This window comes from Podarcis bocagei (genome assembly GCF_964188305.1).
Source record: "Podarcis bocagei genome assembly, chromosome: 8".
NCBI lineage: Eukaryota > Metazoa > Chordata > Lepidosauria > Squamata > Lacertidae > Podarcis > Podarcis bocagei.
Window position 1 is genome coordinate 2,577,767 of NC_138133.1, and position 23,597 is coordinate 2,601,363.

Genomic DNA, 23,597 nt, shown 5'->3' on the forward strand with positions numbered 1-23,597 from the left:
CCCCTCTTCAGAGACCGTAGAGGACCGCCATTGCTGTTTCACGCCGCCTCTGGAAGACTGGGTTCATTCATGTTAATGCTGTAATTGTATTGTATTGTTAATGCTGTTAATTGTAATCTCCTTTGAGCTTCAGAAAAGTAGAATGTAAATTGACAACATTAGAAATACTAAGAAATAAATTAAAAACATGTTGAGGGTGTCTCCCCATCTGCTGTCATGGTTAATAGCAGTAAATATACACTTATCAAATAAAACCCACCTTAACACTTATCTTAGGACAAACACTTTTAAACAAGTATTTCACTGTTCTTAGATGTGAAGATTGGCACTAGTAGATTCCTGACAACCTTATAGAACACAGCTTTCTATAAGCCTGAAAAATCTACCTCCCTTGAAGGTTTCTGTGAAGCAATTGGTTCAATTGCTTCTTTAATCTTTTATATGGATGTATTTTCTTCGATATATTCAACAATGGTGCTGTCAGCATATTTAAAGGTGACCCTTCCCCAAACATCTCAAAGAAATCATACAGTAATCTATTAGAGCAATTCTGCCCATAAATTATATCCAATATGTAGGAACAGCATCACTCAAAAAAAAAAACCTGCATTGGCAAACTATAACGTTATGTTAGTGGAATAATACTAAACCCATCTAGTAATACCCTTGCCCCAATTAGAAGCCACTGGTAAGATAACTTTTATATCATCAAGACAGCCAGCAAAAGAGGAAAACTGGGGAGAGTTTGGAGCATCATTAGGGATAAACAGGCCATTGCTAGAATCCTAGTTCAATCAGTGATCCTGCTGTCCCCTCCCAACACAGGTGCAATGTTACACCTGCAAAAGAGATGACATAAGTTTAAGTATTCTCATTAGAGTAAATGCAGAGTCCTGAATTACCTTCCACCCTTCCTCTTTGCCACCATAACTACAAAAGGTAGGATTTCAACGAACCCTGCAGCCAATCACAGCACAGCACAAGGTTATAAAACCACCCATGGAACTTAAATGCAATACAAAGGCACACAACATAGAGCTACAAATCTCTGCTCCCATATCTAGTGTGCTATGAGCACATAGTGAGGGCTCTGATAATGGGAACTTCAGTGATGTGGCTTTTTGCACGCTCAACAGCTAGGGAGAACAAAAAGAAAGGACGGGAAGATTAATTTAAAAAAACCTACCACCCAGTTTTATATCTCCCATTCTTAGGTATCTGGGATCATGCAGTGATGTTGCCATGGCAGCTGGGATACAAACCCATCTTCTCTCATGAGAAGCCAAGAAACTCTCATGAGATTGTACTGGTTGCAGCATTATATATGGCAAGTGTGGGCAGGATGCTAAGGAGGCAGCTTAGGTCCCAATGCTGGGAGATAAGACTGAGCAGGAGGAAGAAATGACATGTTAACATTCTCTTCTCCATTTCTGAGGCCAAGGGAAGAAAACTCCCAGAGGATAGTCACTATTTAACTCATTTATCTATATTTAAAAGGGTATGTTAAACATGACAATTCCATAACTTTACAACCATTCCTCAGGAATGATTATATAATGCACATGAACATATTTAGAGAGACAGTATTTATAAATTCTAAAATAAATCCAAACCAAATGTCAACTTCTTCCTCATTGACTGTGCAGGTCAAACAAAAACCAAAGCTAAAATTCTTATATAATCTCAGACTGCAAGTGAAAGCACAAACGAAACTAAAATGGTGATCAGTTTTGATTTTACTTGCAGCAAACACAAGGACTCTGGAAGAGCCTACTCTAGGTCAATGTTGGGATTATACACACATGAAGACAATGGCTGCCTGAAGTACCTTGCATGAAAGGCACAGAAAGGAAGAGCTCCCAAAGTGGGAGACTCGAGAAGAAAAGAAAGCTCCTAGGTGAGAGCTGGCAAGGTCTATCTCCTCCTGTGTGAGACAAGGGTTAAGGTCTACCTTGGAGAGGAGACTTTTCATTTTTTCCCCTCTTTCTTGCTTTTCATTTAGTTTGTTTCTTGTATTGTATTATGAAAATGCTTAAGTATTTTTTGTATGAGTAAATATTACAGACGGTATGTAGAAATGTTTAATGGCATGTCAAAAGTTTCCTGGGTATTTTTTAAAAAACAGCAAAATAAACATGCTAAATCAGATCAATCTCCAGGCTTCAGAAAACGTTCCAATGGAAACTGAAAGTTTTTCATCACAAATTAGCCTAATTTGTAAAGGAACCTTTTCCAGAAAACTCACATCTGTACATTCTGGGCCAATTGTAGCTTCTGAAGATACTTCAAAAGGTAGCTCCATATGTACAACTCTTTCTTCACTAAGATTAGGCTGGCACCACCTGTAATGGGTTTTAGGCACCAGCGGGTGGCACTGTGGGTTAAACCACAGAGCCTAGGACTTGCCAATCAGAAGGTCGGTGGTTTGAATCCCCGCGACGGGGTGAGCTCCCGTTGCTCGGTCCCAGCTCCTGCCAACCTAGCAGTTCAAAAGCATGTCAAAGTGCAAATAGATAAATAGGTACCGCTCTGGCGGGAAGGTAAACGGTGTTTCCGTGCGCTGCTCTGGTTCGCCAGAAGCGGCTTAGTCCTGCTGGCCACAGGACCCGGAAGCTGTATGCCAGCTCCCTCGGCCCATAAAGCGAGATAAGCGCCGCAACCCCAGAGTTGTCCGCAAGGGGTCCCTTTACCTTTAAGCCTTCTCTTGAAGCTGGCCCATATATTACTCCTCTGGATTTATGCAAACATAAATGTAGTATGTTTTCTATATTTATTTGTTTTATTTTGTATTAGTTTCACATTTTCTATACCAGATATATTTATACGGTTGTGCAGTATAAAAAGATGAATGAATAAAGAAATAAAGCATATTACTGTAATCCAATCTTGTAACTAAAGCCACGTGTTACCATAGCCAGGTCTGATTTCCTCAGGAATTAGCCCAGCGGTGTTCCAATCTAAACTGGACAAAGCGACCCCATCATTCAGATGTAAAGCTCCTAAACTACAAAGCTGATTTTTCAAGGGGAATAAAATTGGATCTCAATTCCAGAGTTCCCCTCCCACCTGAGGAGGAACATATCTTTCACATGTGGATTCAGCTTCCCAGCCTACTATCATCTCCAGACACTGGTTCAGAACCCCAAAAGTTTCCTAAGTATAAGAGCAGCTTGTCATATTGATCACAGCATACTTCAAACCTTGACTGACCTCTCCACGTTTATGTTTATGTTAAGTAACACGGGGAGAGACTCAATCCAAGCGACACCATACACCAACAGCTTACTCTCCTTCTATTCCAGTAGTTTATTCTCTTTTTATTCCACCCCAACTAATCAACTCAGCATTAAGAAGCATATATTGGAAGCAGTGAGAAGACGAAGATAACTGGCCTCTTAGCAGATACTGGTAATCAACAAATGAAGAGGGTTGTGGGGTGGCTGGGCTGAAAGGGGCAGGGCAAGATGCCTTATGAGGAAAGGCTAAGGGCTTACTTTAACGAGTAAGAGCTGTTTGACAGTGGAATTTGCTGCCAAGGAGTGTGGTGGAGTCTCCTTTTTTGGAGGTCTTTAAGCAGAGGCTTGACAACCATATGTCAGGAGTGCTCTGATGGTGTTTCCTGCTTGGCAGGGGGTTGGACTCGATGGCCCTTGTGGTCTCTTCCAACTCTATGATTCTATGATTCTATTCTATGATTCTAAGATGAAACATACCCTGTGGCATGAATGGATTGAACAGTTATATCAGCTTATTTATCAAATTGGTCAAGGTGCCAGTCAGACTGACTAGAAGCCAGTCTGCAGTATTTCAGATACATGGCCATGAGTGTATGGCCACACCATACATCCATACCATACCATACCAAACCAATCACCTTTAAAGCACATAGTTCCCTTCCGCAGAATCATGGGAACTGTAAGTTGTTAAGAATGCTGGGAATTGTAGCTCAGGATTTGGGGGGGCAGGGGGCGGAGCTATGTGCTTTAAATGTATGGTGTCAATATGACCTAAGTCGTATTGCCATTGAGCACAAACAGGAAAAAGAGACACTGTCCCGAACAGCAACTAATAAACAAAAAAAGTAAGTAAAGGCTATATTATAAGTTACCCATATAACTATATTTAAAACATTAATAACATATTTCAAAATCACCAAAACAATAAAAGTAAGTTGTACAAAGACTCTCTGTTCAAGAGCTAAAATTTCAAAGCCAATAGTTTTCTAAGCCTACTGCTGTTAAAGCCCTCAACATTGGCATCACTATAGACTAAAATCCAAATTGCGAAAAGCATTCTGACCTTATGGCATTCTCCAGTAGCCTGGATGCAAATTATAGCAATCTGACTCCTCCAAAGGGTTCAGGTTTGCAGTCATTCACAATGGCACTTAGATAAGAAGCTTTATAAAGGATATATGTAAAACTTTATACCGCAGATCTTTTTATCCTTGAACTCTCTAGATACACATGGATCTGGCAGCCCCTATTCAGGTAATCTTAATTTGTGTCTGTAGCAGGACGGAGGGTCCACATGTTGAACAGGAAGGTCTGCGACTGAGCGGGGCGGGGTGGGGTAAGCAAGTTGGGCTGAACGCAATTGCAATGCTCCCCACAATCAGGAACCCTGCAATTGCCTCTCTGCCCTTGCACAAATTTAAGAATACATGAACAGGACTACAATTTATGTGATTAAGTGTACATTCTTGAAATCTCCATCTTTCACATTTATACCACCTTTGTATGCTTTCTTGTTAACTGTAAGATGATCTATTAGTAAATATTACTGTCAATTGGTAATAAGTTTAAGAAATTATTCATTTTAAAACTTTACCTTTCAAAAAGAGAGTCTATGGACAACTTTTTTGCTATTTAGAAGTATCATTTGATTTAAATAAATGTATATATGTATGCATGGATATTGTATCATAATGCTGTAGTCCAGATGTATTTTTCACATCTGCTGCTGGGCATGTATAAGCTCTCAGTGACATTCCACAAACATTAGCCCTGACTGGCACAGCAGGACTGTAGGATCAGTCTGTCAATCACAAAGTGAAGAATACAGAGACCCATAATTTTTAACCTGATTGTTGATCTCTCCTACTTCAAGAGTGGAATTTCCATCTCCCAGTAATAGGCAAGAAATTACATTATTACATTGCTCAATGAAAGCATTTTAATTTTCCTTATGAGTAACCTACCTGCTTTATCTCCCCATTCACGGTGCCTGTTTGACCCTGTTAAGAATAAATTCAGTCACAGTTGCTATTCATTTGCTATATTCCCATTTGCTGCAATGACAGAATGAAGTGAATCTCTTCTGACTCCCCCCCTTATTTTCTAATTAATTTTTAAACATACTGTACTCTTATATGAAATAAGTTTCATATGCAGTAATGTATACGCTCAAGTGCTCATCCTCCATGCACTTAACTGCTAGTCACCTTGAGGCAGACCTAGCTAAGTTTGGACACGTGCCCATAGAATCTGTGTGAATGGGTCAATCTGAGCTTAGCGCCAAAGACAGGGAAGGATGTGGGTGGTTCAAGTCTCACTAATGTCTTCCTGGGAAAGGAAGGGGCATGGAAGTAGGAACAATGCAACCACTTCAGTAAGACTTGAACGTGCCCAGGATGGATGGTATGAAATATATACCAGTAGTTGGATGGTATAAGATTACCCAGGTACACTGAGGAGCTAATTCTGGTGAGTATGGTATCTCCTGGATGTTGCTGATGGAAATTTGGAGTATGTTTAACAGGAGATTTACAGCACCAGAAGAAATCTTTTGCCTACTCAGAAGAAAGCTCCAGGTAAACTGGCAACCAAGTCTAGATGCAAGTTTAAAACCGTCCCTTTAACAGAATTTTCTTGCAGTTTTTACTGTTAGACAATGGCAGTGACTTCAATACAAGAGCATTATTTAAGAATAGGATATTAAGAACCTCAATATTCCATAACTGTATCTATCCACTTAGATATTAATATTCAACCTTCTTTGACATGAATCTGACGACCTATGTCAACAAACAGGAATCATCAAAATGGTTAAGAAAAAAATGTATTACTATATTTTTTAACACATGTGCCAATATCATGCCAGTTCAATAATTACACTTCAGCCAGCTGCACTATTGTAGTGAGGGGGTCAGACCGCCTCAGCGGCATTGGGGGGGGTGCACTGGATGAACCGGACTCGAAGCTCCCTCACACAGCACCAACCAGCTGACCTTCAGTCTTTTCATCTGAGGAGAGTTGCTACTCCCCCTCCGCCAGAGCGACTGAAGCCACTCAGGCAGTGGCGGCAGCAGTGCACTCCTTTCCTGCCCAGCCTGCCTGGCTCTGCCATCTGCATCACAGCTCCTGCTCACTTTGCTGCAAGAGGTAATGGTCCTTGGCTTGGAAAAGCTCCATTCCGGGGCAAGTAGGAAAGCATGCTGAGGGAGGGAGATGGTGCAGGTGAGTGAGGGGAGGGCTGTGAGGGGCAGGGGCTGCGCCTTGCTTCAGCCTGCCGCCAGGTTTACTGGGCACGGCAAAAGGATCTGCCTCGCTTTCCATGCCATGACCACAAACGTTGAGCACATGCACACCCAGCGCAACACATCCGCCGCCTCAGGCAGTGCCTGCCTCCTTCAGCTGTTGCCACCCCTGTCAGGGCTCCACAAAAGCAGGGCAGGTTCCGGCAAACAAGAGGGAGAGGGAGAGCACCACTAGGTATGTGACTCCTGCCACCAGGCCCTTCTTTGAAGTTGTTTTATCCTGGAGATAAGCTGCAACCTGAGAGGCTGTGGCAACAGAGACAGCCATCCAGGCTCCTCTAGAAAAATAAACAAAGGGAAGGTGGCAGGGATATACCGTATTTTTCGCTCCATTGGACGCACCGGACCATAGGACGCACCGGACCATAGGAGGGGGAGAACAGGGGAAAATTTTTTTTCTTGTTCTCCCCCTCTAAAACAAGGTGCGTTCAAGGTACATTCACCAGAGCTTGTGGGGCTGGCGGTGGGGGGAAGCGCTGCTTTCCCCCACTGCCAGCCTCAAAGATCCCTGAAGCCTTTGGAGCGCAGCGCCCCGCTGCCCTGCAGAGGTTTGCGCGCAGCCGTCCCCAAGCTAGAGCAGCGAGACGGAGGGCGTCTCACTGTTCTGGCTTGGGAACAGCCTTGCTAGCTTCTGCAGGACAGCGGGGTGAAGGCACCCTGCTGCCCTGCAGAGGTTTGCGCGCAGCCGTCCCCAAGCTAGAGCAGCGAGACGGAGCCCTCCGTCTCGCTGTTCTGGCTTGAGAACAGCCTTGCTAGCTTCTGCAGGACAGCGGGGTGAAGGCACCCCGCTGCCCTACAGAGGTTTGCGCGCAGCCGTCCCCAAGCTAGAGCAGCGAGACGGAGCCCTCCGTCTCGCTGTTCTGGCTTGAGAACAGCCTTGCTAGCTTCTGCAGGACAGCGGGGTGAAGGCACCCCGCTGCCCTGCAGAGGTTTGCGCACAGCCGTCCCCAAGCTAGAGCAGCGAGACAGAGCGCTCCGCAGTGCTCCGTCTTCCTGTTCTGGCTTTGGGCTTAGTGGCGCAGCCTGCATTTGCTCTATAGGACGCACACACATTTCCCCTTAATTTTTGGAGGGGAAAATGTGCATCCTATAGAACGAAAAATACGGTACATGCAGAGAGAGAGGGGGAGACACCAGCAATATGCTGTAGAATGCTATCCATTATATTTTATCTGCACAATTAGAATGAATTTCAGGAACCAAAAGGTTTTATAGAAAAATACACCTTTTGAGCTGTCTGGCCCAAAATGGCAGCTAGGTATTCCATTTTTGCAACTATAACCCTGGTTTAAGGAGCCATTTGGTGCCTAGCTCATATACCTGAGTTTCTAACACTGGTAGGAAACTTTTTCACATGGTGGCGCATTCAAAAATATGACTCTCACACCTGGAGTGCTTCAGTCCAGAATTCTATCACTTTATTCCATCTCATTCAGCATAATGTATAGAACAGCTCCAAGACCTAGCCACCGTAACACAGGTAAGCACACGCACCCCAGAATGAGATGGCAGAATCAGTAAGTGTAAGACTTAACCTGGTGAGCTTCTACTTTTGAGCACTCCAGAAAACACACAAAAATTGCTACACGTTTAAAAAACAACAACTCCCCTGCACACCAGACTGTAAGACAGCCATATATATATATGTGTGTGTGCAAGTTTTCTGCTTCCAGGGAGGATTGTTTGGGCAGCAGGAGCAGGTCATTAAAATGCATATGCAGAGACCCAGGGACACTATTATTAGGCCAACTAGGCTGCTGCCTACAGAAGAGACCTCAGAGGGCCACAGTTTCATACAATTTGCTGTTGCTATATCTTATACATTCCTGATAATATTTTACTTTTATTTTATATTTTGAACGCAGTTTCTTGAAGCTCAAGCTTAAAAAAACTTACAATGTTGCGGGCTTGGCAACTATGCCAATTGCACATGCCCAAGCACTAGCACTTGACCTGAAGGAAAACTTGTAAAGAGAAAATGAGATGTTGATGTGCCAGGAAATGAAACTTCTGAGAAACTTAAACTTTAACACTGCAATCTGCAAGCTTATTCAAAATGATTTGTGGATGCAAGCATTTTCTTTTGTATTTGAGAAAGGCGATAAAATACAGTTGCATTACTTAGTTTTGCCATTTAAAAGAGCTGTTTAAAGTTTTGCGGCTTTTTGTTTTTCCTGCAAAGCATCTGTTTTTGAAAACTGAAGCTAGCAATTTTATTTTGGGGGGGAAGTGTGCATGCAAGTAGCTAGCTTTGCCTATGGCACAAAATAGCCTGGCACCAGCGCTTTTGTAGCCTCTGTACCCTCTGTCCTCCTACAAGCCTTGTGGCAGCTGCCACGGGACATTGCACAGGAAAACACATTTGAATAGATGATATTTAAATAAAGTATTGGCATAGCCAGAGGGGCAGCTGCCTGCCCCCCATCAATAAATAAAAATACTTAACTAAATGTAGAAATTGTAGAACTATTTAGACATACTGTATTTTTCTGAGCACTTGGGGCGAAAAGAAAGTAATTTAAAACAACGGTCGCTGAGACATTTCATTGCCACACAGAGGGGGGCGACAGGTGGGCGTCCTGCTCCCCGCTAAAATAAAGCCCGGCGGCGCCCAGGAAGTAAAGCATTTAAATAAAAAGGTCACGAGCGAGTCTCCGCCCCTTCGGCCCAAACATCCCCGACAGGAGCCGCCCCGCCGCCTCCGCGGAGCCCGGGACCCTCGCGCAGCCCGCCCTCAGCCGCCCAGCGCCCGAGGGCAGCTCCGGACTGGACCCCCGGGGACCACGGGGGGGGGGAGCCCAGGCAAGGACCCCCTTTCCCCACGAGGGCGGGCGGGGGGCGACCTCACCTGTCCCGGAGACTCTCCCGAAGGCGGCGGAGCTGCCCTCCGCAAGCGGGCGCGGGAGGGCCGGGCGCCCCCCGGAGGCTGCCGGCCATGGGGCGAGCGCGGCAAAGGGGCCTGTCAGCCGCGTTTGTTTTGGGGGCGTCTCCTGCGAGACGAGGCCGCGCTCCCGAGGTGCACCGCGGCTAGCCCCGCCTCCTCCCGCAGCCAGCCAGTCGCCGGCCAGGCCGGGAGGAGGCCCCGCCCCTTCTCTCCCTTCGGATTGCGGGGGGGGGAGGGGCGTCCCGGCTCGTCCGGACTCGGAAGGAAGCCCGGCAGGGCCGCGCGGGCGCCGGGCAGGTGAGCGGGGCGGGGGCGGGGGGGGGCAGAGCCGAACGAACTGCGAGGTCAGTTCAGCACAGTGGTACCTCGGGTTACAGGCGCTTCAGGTTACAGACTCCGCTAACCCAGAAATAGTGCTTCAGGTTAAGAACTTTGCTTCAGGATGAGAACAGAAATCGTGCTCTGGTGGCGCGGCGGCAGCGGGAGGCCCCATTAGCTAAAGTGGTACCTCAGGTTAAGAACAGCTTCAGGTTAAGAACGGACCTCCGGAACGAATTAAGGACTTAACCCGAGGTACCACTGTATTTGTATTTGCTTGACGGGGGCAACTGCCCCCCCTGCTCCGCCCCTGGTTGAGGCCTGCTTCTGTGTGCAGTTACTCAGAAGTAAGCCCTGCCGAGTCCAGTTGGACTACCTCCGCAGTAAGTGCAGAGCAGAGCTCCTGCGTAAGTTTCCTACCGGATAAAATCAACTGGATTTCTTCTTGTTCTTTTTCAAGTGCTTCAGTTGGATTGCTTAACCTTGGATTTGCAGGCGTGCTGCCGGATCACGTGCCTTGCTTCCCGCGAGTAAGTCGCATCGAAAGGGGTTTGGTCCCAGGTAGGTGTGTCTCAAGGGACATTCCTTCCTATTTGGTGTGAACAGTTTGTGCCATGAAATATTTGCTTGGTATATTTCAGAGCTGTTGTTTAGTGGAGGTTGCAGGATTTGCCCACAGTGCCTCCAAAATAAAATCGTGTTAGGAGAGGAACCAAATGGGGGTCAAACTCAGTGTCCAAACACCTTGGACTAAAAGCCCCTCATGGGTCCCTTCCAACTCTGCAGTTCTAATTCTGTGAAGTGGCTGGAACTAATTTATTATCACTGCAAACCTGCATTGCATAGCAGGATTCTACTGTCAGCACACTTCTGCGGTTTGTTCTTTTTTATTACTGTGTTTTAAGGGTTTTGTCCAATGTTAGTTCCACTCAAAGTAGGCCCGCTGGAATTAATAGACATGACTAAATTTAGTTCATTAATTTTGGTGGGTCTATTCTGAGAAAACAATTGGCTATAACCCTTACAATGACGTAGTACAATAAAATGGCTTGTTGAACAATGTCCTCAATCCATCTATCTCTCAAAACTATAGACCCTTCTTGTGTGAAATCACTTTCCACTTCACCAAATCCTGTTGCACAATACAAGGCAACAGCTACTGCAGAGAGCTATCTACATAAAGGCTGAGCGAATGCACATGAGATTATATACTAAGGAGCAGTAATCAAAAAACCACAATGTATAAGAGTACTTAGTCATATTGACAATCCTTTGGATACATCCTTGGTCAGCTGTTGAGTGAAGATAACCTAGGCAGATAGGAGCAGTAGCCAACTACTGCCTGTTTGCACTACTCTACCTTGATAATGTTGTTCTCTGAATTGTGGTATAATTGAGATCTAAAAATAAATTGGGATCTGTATGATTAATATTTGTGTTTGTTTTCTTTTAGTTTGGGATAAGAATGGTGATATGGAGGGAAACAGAAGTAGAACAAAATATGTTTAAGAGAACTTTATTTTGGGATAAGGGAAGTAACAGCACCATGAGAATGTTAGTAAGTATAATGCATTTAATATTTTTAGTGGATCCTTTTATTTACTTAATCCGCACTCAGAATCAATACTTAGATTATGTACCCCGTGGACACAAAGATGGGTTTACCATAAAGCCACAGGACAGGAAGAAAGCTGGGAAACCAGCAAGATAATGGAGTGAATTCCCCACATTTTCCACATGCCTACTTCAGCCTAATAGATTCAGCATCAAGTTTAGTCCAGCAGGAAAGGAGAAAAAAATCTAGCATTCTCTGCTTCTGCATGGGAAAATCATAACTGTCTACTGGAGCTCCTTCTGCTTTTCCTTTGGAAAGGGGCACCTGTTGCAATGCCTCTGTCTTGAGACAGATAGGTAGCCGTGTTGGTATCTGAAGAAGTGTGCATGCACACGAAAGCTCATACCAAGAACTAACTTAGTTGGTCTTTAAGGTGCTACTGGAAGGAATTTTTTTATTCTGTCTTGAGAGACAGGAATGAAGTTAACTCCAGGAATGAAGTTAAATTACTGGAGAAACACAGTGACTGCAAGGACTGGTAACTCATAACTTCTGCCTGCTGCATTGTTTTTTCTGCATTAGCAGCAGCAAGGTGACCTCTCCAGGGTGGAAGCCTGGTTAGTGTGTATGGAGGTCCTGGGCTATCCAGGTGACAAGACCCCCCTCTGTGCCTTGCTGGTGTCGTCCAAAGGAAAGCAGAGCAATACATTTGGCACCAGCTTAGCTACAGGACTTGCCAGAAGGAGGCGTACAAGGCACCATCCAGCTGTTTTAGCAACTCCACTCTGGATTTGTGTATGGTTTATTCCGTAGCCTTAGCCAATGGTGTCCCACAAGGCAGTGGGTGCAGATTTTTGCTCAGGGTTTACTCCTTTCTTATAAATGAGCATAGCCGCAAGGCAGTGGGGAATTAGGATCAGAGTTTTCCTTCTCTTAGATGGGCTCCCTTCCCAGATTCATGAGCCCCATCTACCCCTCATTTCCCTCTACAGCACATGCAGAAACTGCCGTTTTGCCCCATTGGACCCACTATTGGCCTCGTCCACTCAATCTGCTGAAGCTTGTCCTCGCATGCAGGGGAAGTCCCTAATTCATTGAGGTTTTGAGACCCAACAGCTGGCCAGTCGAAGCTGTTTCCCGGGGTATGGTTGCTGTCACATGCTGACAGCCTAGGAGCCACAGGTGAGAGCTGAGTGTAGGGTGGGAACCGAAGATGGACAAACTAAGCCAGAAGGAGCACGACATGTCCCACACCGGAGGTACTACCCAACCCCAAACCCCCTGTTTGTATTCAGACAGAAAAGACCTGCTTCTGCCTTGATTTCCACAGTAAAAAAATCCATTGCTCCTATGCAGGAGTTTCTTCTTGGAGCCTACCAAACTACAGAATACAGACTTAGCTATTCCTTGAGCATTTCTTTACAAATAACAACTTACATATGTTCTGATTGATACGCTGTCTACAGAATTCCCCACAACAAGCTCCCCGTTGTTTTTTATACTTGTCTGTTTTTTCACATTGCTTGCCTTTTTTGTCCTGGCATATAATTTATTGCAGCTTCTAATTGCTTTACAAGGGAAATATAAGGTTCAGGTCTAAGCAAGGAGTACAGAGTAGATAACCACGCAGTTTGATATCATTATCTTTATTCCAGAGTCCAGACTGGACTTTTAAGTATCAATGCTGATATTCAGTAACTATGATGTGCTGTTTATCCATGCTGCTGAAGCAAATTGTGGAAGTGCACTTCAATCTAGTTTCTTAAGGAGAAGTATTAACCTTCTTATCAATACCCAGTACTACTTTCAAGTACAATATTGGTGTGGAAAACCTGTTTTGCCTTGAAATATCAATTTGATATATCCTTGTGAGAGAGAGGAATGTGATGTTCATTTCACTTATTGGTTTTGGTATTTTCATGACACCTGTCAGGGGTTCAGGAGCAGAGACGCAGAGAAGGGAGGAGACAGAGAGCGAGGGGGAGGAATACGAAGGAAAGATGAGTGGGGATGACGAACCGAGATCGCCGAGCTTATCCAGTGAGTCTGAGGATTCCCAGAAGGGAGCGCCAGCGGTCAGAGCAAGGGGGGAAAACAGGGGGACACCCCAGGAAGAAGGGTCCAGAGAGGGATCAGAGAGCAGCAGTTGGAGATCGGGACCCACGTACCCAGCCGGGAGCAACGGGGAGGAAGGGGACCAGATATCGGGTTCCGGAGGCTTTCAGAAGGAGGGAGGGCATGAGTCAGGAGTAGTCACGCCCACCTCGGGGAGCGACGAAACGATCAAGAGGAAGGTGGAGAGTTGGGCGCGCGCGCCAAGTTCAAATGTAGCGGAAGCTGGCGCAGTAAGCAGCCCAGAGAGTGAGCCAGGTCCCAAAGCCCGCCGCAAGGAGGCGGAAGGGTCAGGGGGGTCCGCGTCAGAAGAGAGTAGGAAAGAAGAGACCCCGGGGGGCAGAAGGACCCAGAGACGGAAGGAAAGGCGCAGGAGGTGGAGCAAGGCTAGGGTATTAAGCTGGTGTGCTAGAGGCGGAGACTCAGACGGGTCTTCACCGGTCTGACCTAGAAGAAGTAGGGCTGCACATTGCAGTTTGGAAATGGAACCTGTAATCCAATAAAGACTCTTTTAACCTGAACGCTGGCTAGCGTGGTCCTATGTGAGCTGGGACTGAGTGGCAGCCCTGACAACACCGTTATGCCAAAGCACTCACAGTAGTTTACATTTTATAAGAACAGTTTATAATCTTAAGAGACATAATTTTAAAAGGAATCAAGATGAAACAGGAAGATCAGCAAATCCAACTGGCAGCTCTTTCTTACCTAACACAACACAGTACTGTTACATAAGGACCAGGTGGAAGCTTGCCGTGGGGATTATTCTAGGAGGGGAGGAGCTAAATGACAGTTTGTCCGAGCCAAGAACATGAAGGGGGTCTCAGTGTCTCACTTCTCTTTCAAGGCTCAGCCAGCTTCCCCAGCGGAACTTGCTGATGGATTAACAGACTCCGTTTCTCAAGTCTGTTTGTCTTCTGCTCTCCTGCTGCCTTGGAAATAGATCTCTTGAGGCAACCACCTCTCCTTGCCTTGCTTTGGGGTTGCATCAATGCAAAATGAACTTTTAAAAGTAGGAGCAGCAAAACAACAGACTATATGCAAGTGGCAGGGAAGGGGGGGAAATCTGAAAATGATGTTCTCTGTTGTATCAAGACTCCTTTGCTTCTGGTAAATTGCACCGATTCTGTTACTCTGCAGTTTTGCAGATCATGGATTTGCATAAATTCAACTGTGATCTATATATTTTAAAATGAAATTGTGTTTCTTTATTTGATTTAACTGTGCAGTCTTATGCACCATTTGGCATACATATAAATGCATTTTATTTACCATCCCCCTTTAAATTGGTAGCACTTGTCCTGATGTAAAAGACATAAAGCAAATTTACATAATGCCCATATAAGACCTTTTTTAATGAAAAGTCTTAAATTAAGAGTGCTATAAATATATTAGTAATCAAAGAGCAAATAATACCAGTGAACATATCTCTGCAGAGCAGTTGTTGAGATCCATTTCTTACTGTCAGTGCATGGCACACAGTCCTAATTAACATGTTGAATTTAATGTTTAAATTTTAATAAATTTATATGCAATGAAACGCTTTCATTCAGGCCTACAGTTCCTTGAAATGAATAATTGCTTTTCTCTGATGTACAAATATATTGTTTTGTTGGGGGAAAAATAGACATTTTGCATACTGCAGTATCAGTCAAATGAGCTCTGACAGTTCTCAGTTCAGAAGAAGCTTGTGCTAAAAGTGTTAAAACTTGAATAACAAGACTGTATTGGTTTTAATCTTCAGATGTTTTGTAAGAATCTTAGGGCCTGGGCCAAAGGAATCTCTCAATGAAGAGGTCATCATCCATTTTAGAATAAGTTTGCACATGCTGCTTAGGAACCAAAGATGGTTCATGTTCAGGAACACTTACTGAAGTGTGTAGAACCGAGATATAATCAAGCTACAAACAGCTGTTCAAATACCAATGTTTTCAGAGTCATTTCTTCACTGCACATGGAGGCCTGGATCCTTCGTGTTGCTAGAATAATTCTATCCATTGTATTTGTACCTTGCTCTTCCTCCAAGGAGATTAGGAACATAAAGTCATCACATTTTATCTTCAGAACCACCTTGTTTTGAGGGACAGTAATTTGCCTAAGATCTCCAGATTGGCTAGGGATTTGAATCCAGATCGCACAGGCCACATTTCAACATGCTAGCCAATACACCACATTGACTGTTCTTGTGTTTGTAGGCAGATGAGAACTTACTTATATGTTGCTACCACAGTTGCACTGCATTGCTTGCAAGGCAACATTTTAAGAAAATTTGGTGGTTCCTGCCCACTAAAAAGATTTGAGGAATTAGAGAAAGCTAATATTGCCTGAGATGAGAGCTGTGATTGACTTTGTCCCACATAAATTTGGAGAATTTGTCCAGGAGAAACAACTCAGAATTTTTGTGGGAAGGAAGGTGGTTATATAAGATTAGTGAAATTTCTCAGGGCATTCCTAGTTGGTGTGTGTGTGAATTCAGTTGACTGCCTTGGTCTTTTTTGTGCCTTGGAGAATACCAGACATAACTGTTTGGGGAAGAATCTAAAGCCAAAGGAAGCATTTCTATCACCTGAAGGCGGCCTGCATTTTGAGGGTTATATGGAGAACTCAAAAGCTTGTTCCCTATCTTTGACATTTTGATTGCTCCTAATAGGTATATTTGCCCAACTCTGGATTTTGAAGCTTTTCCTTATGGACCAACATATCTTTCTTTGTTTTTATTCTTTCAGTATCTTCAAATCCAACACTTCTTAACAGTGGCAAGCAAGATGAGTAAGAACTTATTAAATTCAGTTTTCATAGTTTAAAGAAAAAGGCAGTTTCTAGATCAGATACTACTTGGGAGAGATTGCACTAGAATTAAGTCCTATATTAAGTCCTATACAGTGGTACCTCAGGTTTAGTACTTAATTCGTTCCGGAGGTCCGTTCTTAACCTGAAACTGTTCTTAACCTGAAGCACCACTTTAGCTAATGGACCTCCTGCTGCTGCCGCGCCACCGGAGCCCGATTTCTGTTCTTATCCTGAAGCAAAGTTCTTAACCTGAAGCACTATTTCTGGGTTAGCGGAGTCTGTAACCTGAAGCGTATGTAACCTGAGGTACCACTGTACAGTGCAATCCTTTGCATGCCTACGCAGAAATACATACCACTTTGTTTCCTCAGACTCAGTCCCAGGAAAGTGTGTATACAGTTGCAATCTTACCGCTCTTCCCCAGAAGTAATCCCCACTGAGCTGGTGGAACTTACTTCTGGGTAAACTTGCAGAGGATTGTGCTGTAAACAATCTAAGACAATGGAGGGGGAGTTCGACACTTCATGTCTCACCATCTCAAAGCAGTATTTTCTTTGCATCACAATGGCACCTAATACCTTGGAAGTTAAACAGTATTTATGGAATGATTGAACACAGCTGTTAGTACTGTAATGAGATTTCATGCATCTGTGGAGAGAATATAAAAGCTAAGAAGTCTGGGGGAAATATCCTTGAAATCATCAGAGCAATACTAGGATTTTTATTCCAAAGGTTCTTCTGGCCTGTTATTACATGAAGGATTGTGTAGTCGGGGAGGGGAGTGAGAATCAAGATGTAGTCTTAAATCTCTAGCAGCAGTCAAGCTACTATATACAAAATATTGAAATGCAAGCATAATTCAATTAGAAATTGTTAAAACTACTATTAATTGGTGAAATTATGTAAAGGACAGGAGATTCCTGGAAAAGTAAAATAGTGAGTTTTTCCTTGTTGTAGATAATATGAAGCGGAGATGTATGAGAGCAGAATATATAAAGAATTTGTGACTTCATATGAATTATGTTGTCACATATTCTGTACTTTAAATATTATAAATAGTTAATTTTTAATATATTTATGATATTGCTATACAGACAGGCAGATAGATACTAGATATAGGAAGGGCACTTCTAGACCAGACCAAAAGCCTACACAGTCCAGCTCTGTTCTCACATCACACTGGCTATCCAAATGCCTGTGGAAGTCCACAAGCAAGGCACAGATGCAGTAGCGCACTCCCACTCATGTTCTCAGCAACAGGCATTCTGAGGCATATTATGAGAAGGAATCCCCTGTTTGAAGCAAATGGATGGGAGCAAGCAGTTAAAACCTCTTGTGCACGATCCCTTCCTCAGTTCAGTTCTTCCTCCTGTGGCTGCTTTTAGCTCCTAGAAAACCTTGATTTTGGATCTCCTGTTTAATCTCTAGTTTGACTCAGTATTCAGATCCAGTGGGCTGAATTGGTGCATAACAAGTTATAGGAATGTAAAAAGCACATCACAAAGTGGAGGCAAAGAGTCAGTGCTTTCACACTCTGATTAGTCATTTCCTAGTTTGTTGCTGAGAAACCATAATTTACTGTTCATCCAAATCCGCAAACTTATGTTTGCCCTCCAAACCAGAATTTCAGACCAGCTTAAGCAATAGTTTAGAGGGAGAATGTAAACCATAGTTTGCTCCCCCCCAAATGTCACAGCAAACTATGGTTTTCCACAAACTACAGCATAACTAATCAAAGCACATGAGCACAAGGCTTGTTCTCATAACACCAAACCATGGTTTAGCATTACATAAACTGACCTACTTGAATTATGTCCTATATCTACATATAGCTACAAAAAACTTAATATATTTTAATCTACTTCTGAGTAAGAAAGTTACATGGCATTTTGTTTGATTCCACCATCACCCTGCCCCCAAAATTAATTTCTCTGCTGACAGAAATGAGCTATCATAGGAAAGGTTGATTTACAAAATAAAGAAAAGAAACCCCACCCTCAAACTCCCCTCCCCCCAAGAAAAAAATCAGATTTGACTTTTCTGATTAATGGATCCTTTATATAGTAGGATAATACATTTTCTATGGAATGCTCTAGTACAATAAGACTAAGAGGGCTATGAATAATAGTCAATATGATAACAGCATCAATAAATTACCGCACATAGGACAGGATTATCCTGTAAAATGTGAAGTGTTTCAAGTTAAATTTGTTTATGATATCTGTAATTATCTGCCACTTGGATACCCTTCTCAGCAGGTTGAACAAGTACACAAAGCTTAACAGAGTTTGAAATAAAAGAAGTGTTTGGTCTACCCTTGGGTTGTTCCATTGTTGATGTAAAAGAGAGCAGCTGGTGCCAGCCAGGAAGTGGAGTGACGTGTGTAGAGTAACTGATAGCTTCCTGCTACCAGCCAGTTGAATTGCCACCTTGTTTTCCCCCACCCTACCCCATTCCACTTGCTGGCTGGAACCCAAAAGCCTATTCAGTTCCCCAAGTGTAGCTTTCAGGTTGACACTACTGCATCATGGGCTTCTACCTTGTTTAAAGCTGCTGCAGACATTCCCCACAAGATGTAGGCAACCAGAGGGTGGTGGGTAAATGATTGATACATCTGCTGTCCATTGTTTTGAGCTTTGCCAAAGACAAAGAAGACCTCAGTCCCGAATGCCCCACTTACAGAGTGCAGAAAATTTGCAGTGGTTACTAGAAGATGCAGAATTAAAGGTCTGCAGAGACACTTCCTCCTCTGTGCATTACATCATTAACTATATCTTTGATCAGTCTTGATCAGTTGCAATGCTTTCTACTCACCTTGCCTTCTGATCAGAGGCAAAGTGGTAACAATCTGTTGGTGAATCAATTTATGTTTGCAACTTGATAACCCAACAAACAGCTAACATGAGGTGCAATCTAATAAAAAGGTAGGGAATTTTAGGTTAAACTGATCTTGTGGGAAGAGCTAAGCATCAATGAAGGCACCATATTAGGCTAACTAATGTTACCAGTTGAGCAGCTGGTCCTATTGAAATCAATCTAAAACTGATTTAATTTTGGCTGGATTATGTTCCAGGTGTACCATTTTTTAAAGTATGTGAATTATGCTGCTCAGCAATCCCACTCCAATGTTTTAGACTTATGCCAACACTGAAACATAAACTTCCTGATCTACCTTATGCATGAAAATTATAACTGCTTTTTAGAAAGTTACTTAAGTTCAACATTAAATTATAAGCGTCTACTGAAAGCAGACATTGCATAGTACAGGGGCGGGGAACAGCTTAATAATGTATTTTTCCTTTATATGGGTGTAATTCCATTGATGGCCTTGTGTTCATGGAGTGATCCAGTGGGTGCTTCCACTAATGGAAAAAGAGGGAAGAAGTATTTGCCAGCTTCATCCCCTCCCAGAAATGGGCTCCAGAGAATTGAGGGACCTTCCAGAACAAGGTTGAAGGCAGTGGGGGAGGGCTACAATGGGGAGGGTAAATTCACAAATATTGGTTCCATCCATATAGTAGTAGGTTCCATATAGTAGGTAGGTGTGGATTCAGTAACAGCTGTATCATACTTTCTTGGTCTTTCCTAGTTTGACCTTGTGTACTCTTCCTGCAGTCAGGAGCCCCTTGGCTGATTTTCCAGAGGATGATCCAAAACAGAGTTAGAAAAGTAATCCCTTGGAGGGCTGCTAAAAGTGAGAAAAGTCTCTCTTATCAAGGTATTTAATAGAACTTCCCAGCTGCAAAAGCCTTTGGAAGTGGGATTCAGCAGCTCTCATTTAAGCTCTGATCAAGTTTATTTTGGATTATTGTAACATGTTATGGTTGCCTTTTAAAATGGTCTAAATGCTTCTACCAGTGCAGAATGCCGAGACCCAGCTGTTATCAGGAGCTCCAATAGGGAGATCATGTTGCCCCATTTTGACTGTTAGCTTCTAGGCCCAATTAAAGTTCCAGTATTGACCCTACATAGCTTCCTTGAAGAAGAGGCCTGCTCCATTAACTATTTCTCCTTCCTTCTTCCAGGCAATCTAAATGGCACTATTCTGTATGAGTTCCTTCCTCATGTGAATCAAGGCTTGCATGTTACAGCATTTACAGTTAACTCATACACCATCCTTGGAAACTGCCAGTCACAATGACTGACTAGCAATGCTTCTCCCCACCAGACATGCATGAAAAGCACCAACAGTGCCAAAATAAACCTGCAACATCAGGAACACTGGCTGACAATGTTACCCAACCTATTAACTCTATTTCACACAGAACGGACAAGCAGGCTGCCTGGAAAAACAAATGTGCACATGAACAGGAAGAATTTAGTTGAGGAAGAAAGCCCCAAGTTACCCAAGTCAACAGAAGGAAATTTCATGCAGTGGAGGAGATGACTGAGAACCAGATTTGATAGAGTGGGTATTTTAGATTGTATCAAGAGAGCCAAACCTGGTGAGGCTGAAGTCTTAAAGTTATGGGAGGAGCAAAATAAATTAGCAGTGTCTATTATCTAGGAAAACCCCACAGATGCCCAAATGATTCACACAAAGGAAAGAAAAACAGCTGCTCTGATGCTTCAGAACTTGGAAAAGGCATTTGGATTTACAAGCAAGCACTCACATCATGAGAGATTCATTTAGGGCATGAATCCAAGAAGGACTGTAAAAATCATGAAACACAGTTCCTAACCATTATTGAAAAGATATAAATTTCCTAATACAAAATGGATGAGGAATGCAAAATTAGTTATTTCCTGGGGTCACTAGGACGCACATTTGTTATGTTTATAGTTCACATGGCTATAACATTCCAAACTTACCACTTGGTGATGCAGTTGGACACCTAAGAGGAAAATGTGAAGAGGAGCAAACACTCTTGAATCAGGAATGGAAGTGACACAATTTATGTGTCCCAATCCCAGAAGAGAGTCAAGGCCATAGCCAGAAAAGTTGTTTGCTACAGTTTCTACAAAGAGGGATACCTAGCCAAATTTTATAAAGCACAAAAGTCAAATAAATTCCCTGAAAACAAGCAACCAAGACAAAATAAGGGGAACAATAGATGAATCTAACTGCAAATTTTAATGATGAGAAATGAAACAAATGGTTGATTGATTCTGGGTGTCCTTCACACATGAGTTATGATAAAAATTTCTTTGGAGGCATTAACAATCAGTAGATGGTAATATCCAAATTGCAGAGCACAAAACCATAAAGGTATGTGGCACAGGTTCATGAACCTTAAATTGCAAGCTAAGCAATGAACTGAGAGAATACTGTGCAGCAGGTCCTGTATGTCCCACAATTGAAATATGTCATGCTTAGTGTGTCTGCTTTGGACTGAAAAGGTTTTGATAGGCTGTTTAAATATGGGAAGTGCCAAGTGACCAGAGATGGGGGCACACTTAACTAATGGTGTATATGAGACCAATCTTTCAGGACCCCAGTCTGCAAATGTGGCACACTAATGCCAGAAGGATGAAGCAGATCCAGAAATTTGGCACAGAACCTCTCCTTTCCATCAATGCTGAGGCAGCCAGCTGTCTCCAGAGCAGGCCTAAGGAAGGCAGGCCCCCCTACATGGCTGGACGGGAAGTGAAGGCTCACCTCTCTTGGCTACTCTTGCTGCCGCCCTGCAGCTCCTGTGTGTGCAGCTGACTCGGCCCAGTCCAACCTTCTGAGCTGGGGGGGGGGAGGTTCACCTGACAGAGGGAGGGAGAATAGGAGGAAGAGAAGGTGGAGGCAGCAGGAGCAGTCCTGTTGCTGTCTTGTGTGGCAATAGGGTCGTAGGGTTGTTTGGGTCTGCAGGGTGACATGAAGGAAATTAAATCCAAAGTGAACCCTGAAGTGCAGAAGCTGTAGGAGCTGCTGAAGAAGCTGAAAAAGCAGAACGAGCAGCTCCACATTTGCAATGCTGGCGGGGCTTCGGGCGGCAGCCCCAAGCAGCTCTTTGGCAGCATCCAGAGCAGTGGGGGGTTGGTCACCCGCATGCATCCAGATATGGCTCTTGCCGTGGCTGTTGACAGCCCACTGTTCCCTTTGACCTTCCCCAGCCCTCTGCTCCTGGAACTCAAGAGTCACTGCCTCAGCCCCAACAAAGCTGGGCCCAGGTGGCCTCCGCCTAGCAAGAAAAGAGGAGGAGGAAGTGGCCTGGCACCGGCAGATGTTTTGGCAACAGGGAGAGCCGGGGAGAATGCCAGCCTCATGGAGGAAGTGGAGCCGCTGAAGCCCAACAAGCTGGAGTGACTGGCCAGCTGTGGCAAATCACCCATCTCACGCAGCACCAAAATACATTTTTCTTTCAGTGCTGGAAATCCATAGGGCACTGTGGCACCAAAGGACGTGCATCTTCTGGTGCCATGCTACCCTGTTGACCAGGTGATTTGTGCAGCAGCAAAACAGGCATATCTTTGTGCCCTGCTGCCCCAAAGTCCAGCTGAATGGTGCAGCATTGCAGCCACACCAGCCAGCCAGATGGAGATGTTAGGCACCAAACTTGGCACTGGAACCATACAACACTGGTCCTAAAGGCTCCCAGTATGTTTCCGAGCACAATTCAAAGTGTTGGCGCTGACCTTTAAAGTCCTAAACAACCCTGGCCCAGTACACCTGAAGGGGATATATAGTCTCCACCCCCATCATTCAGTTCGGACACTGAGGTCCACCTACAAAGGCCTTCTGGTCGTTCCCTCCCTGCGAGAAGTACAGGGAACCAGGCAGAGGGCCTTCTCAGCAGTGGCGCCCTCCCTGTGGAATGCCCTCCCATCAGATGTCAAGGAGATAAAGAACAGTACAACTTTTAGAAGATATCTGAAGGCAACTCTGTTTTTAATGTTTGACATTTTATTATGTTTCAAAATTCAATAAATTATTATTAATATTATTAATAATATTAAGCTGGAAGCCACCCGGAGTGGCTAGGGAAACCCAGCCAGATGGCTGGGGTATCATCATCATCATCCTTTTCCCTGCTTTTCAAAAGGCCAGTTGCTTGTCACAAAATGCTACTGGCACCTGGTTAATTTCAAACACTGAACAGAACTCAGATGCAGAGAGAAGGTTTAGATCTCTTTGGAAATGACAAGATGCATGCTGACTGATGCAGACATTCCCAAGTATATGTGGGGAGATGCAGTAGCCACTGCTGTGTATCTCCAAAACTGTCTGCCAACCAAGGGAGCTACACAAACTGACCTGAAGCTTTATTATGAGGCAGCCTACCTATTCTGGATAAGGGATTGATGTCTACTCCAAAATATGAGCTTGGTTGATTTGGAAGGGCATGACAATTGTTTTGGTTGGTTGGCATGCCTACCTTAACTACGACAAGACTAAGGCACACAAGGGATTTTTTAATCATATTATTAGAAAAGTGCAATATACGGTTTGGATAAAATATAAAGACCTGATT

At 43.9% G+C, this 23,597-nt stretch overlaps 1 protein-coding gene and 1 long non-coding RNA gene across 8 annotated transcripts in view; one reads left to right on the forward strand and one right to left on the reverse strand.

Moving 5' to 3' along the window:
* KIZ (kizuna centrosomal protein) overlaps positions 1 to 9,549 on the reverse strand; it is a 68,414-nt gene extending 58,865 nt beyond the window's left edge. For 3 of the 7 annotated variants that reach the window (XM_081205982.1, XM_081205981.1, XM_081205979.1), the window contains exon 1: positions 9,387 to 9,548. In XM_081205982.1, the coding sequence (XP_081062108.1) occupies positions 9,387 to 9,475 (89 nt within the window). In that variant the 5' untranslated portion in view covers positions 9,476 to 9,548. Of the gene's footprint in view, positions 1 to 5,200; positions 5,237 to 9,386 lie in introns of all 7 variants that reach the window. The other 4 variants (XM_081205984.1, XM_081205983.1, XM_081205980.1 and 1 more) reach the window with 3 other exon arrangements.
* A 259-nt stretch (positions 9,550 to 9,808) lies between these two features.
* LOC308593376 lies at positions 9,809 to 23,076 on the forward strand. Its single transcript, XR_014010932.1, has 4 exons — positions 9,809 to 10,301; positions 11,194 to 11,298; positions 16,131 to 16,173; positions 20,220 to 23,076. It is a non-coding gene; the product is annotated as an uncharacterized lncRNA (long non-coding RNA).
* The last annotated feature ends 521 nt before the right edge of the window (positions 23,077 to 23,597 follow it).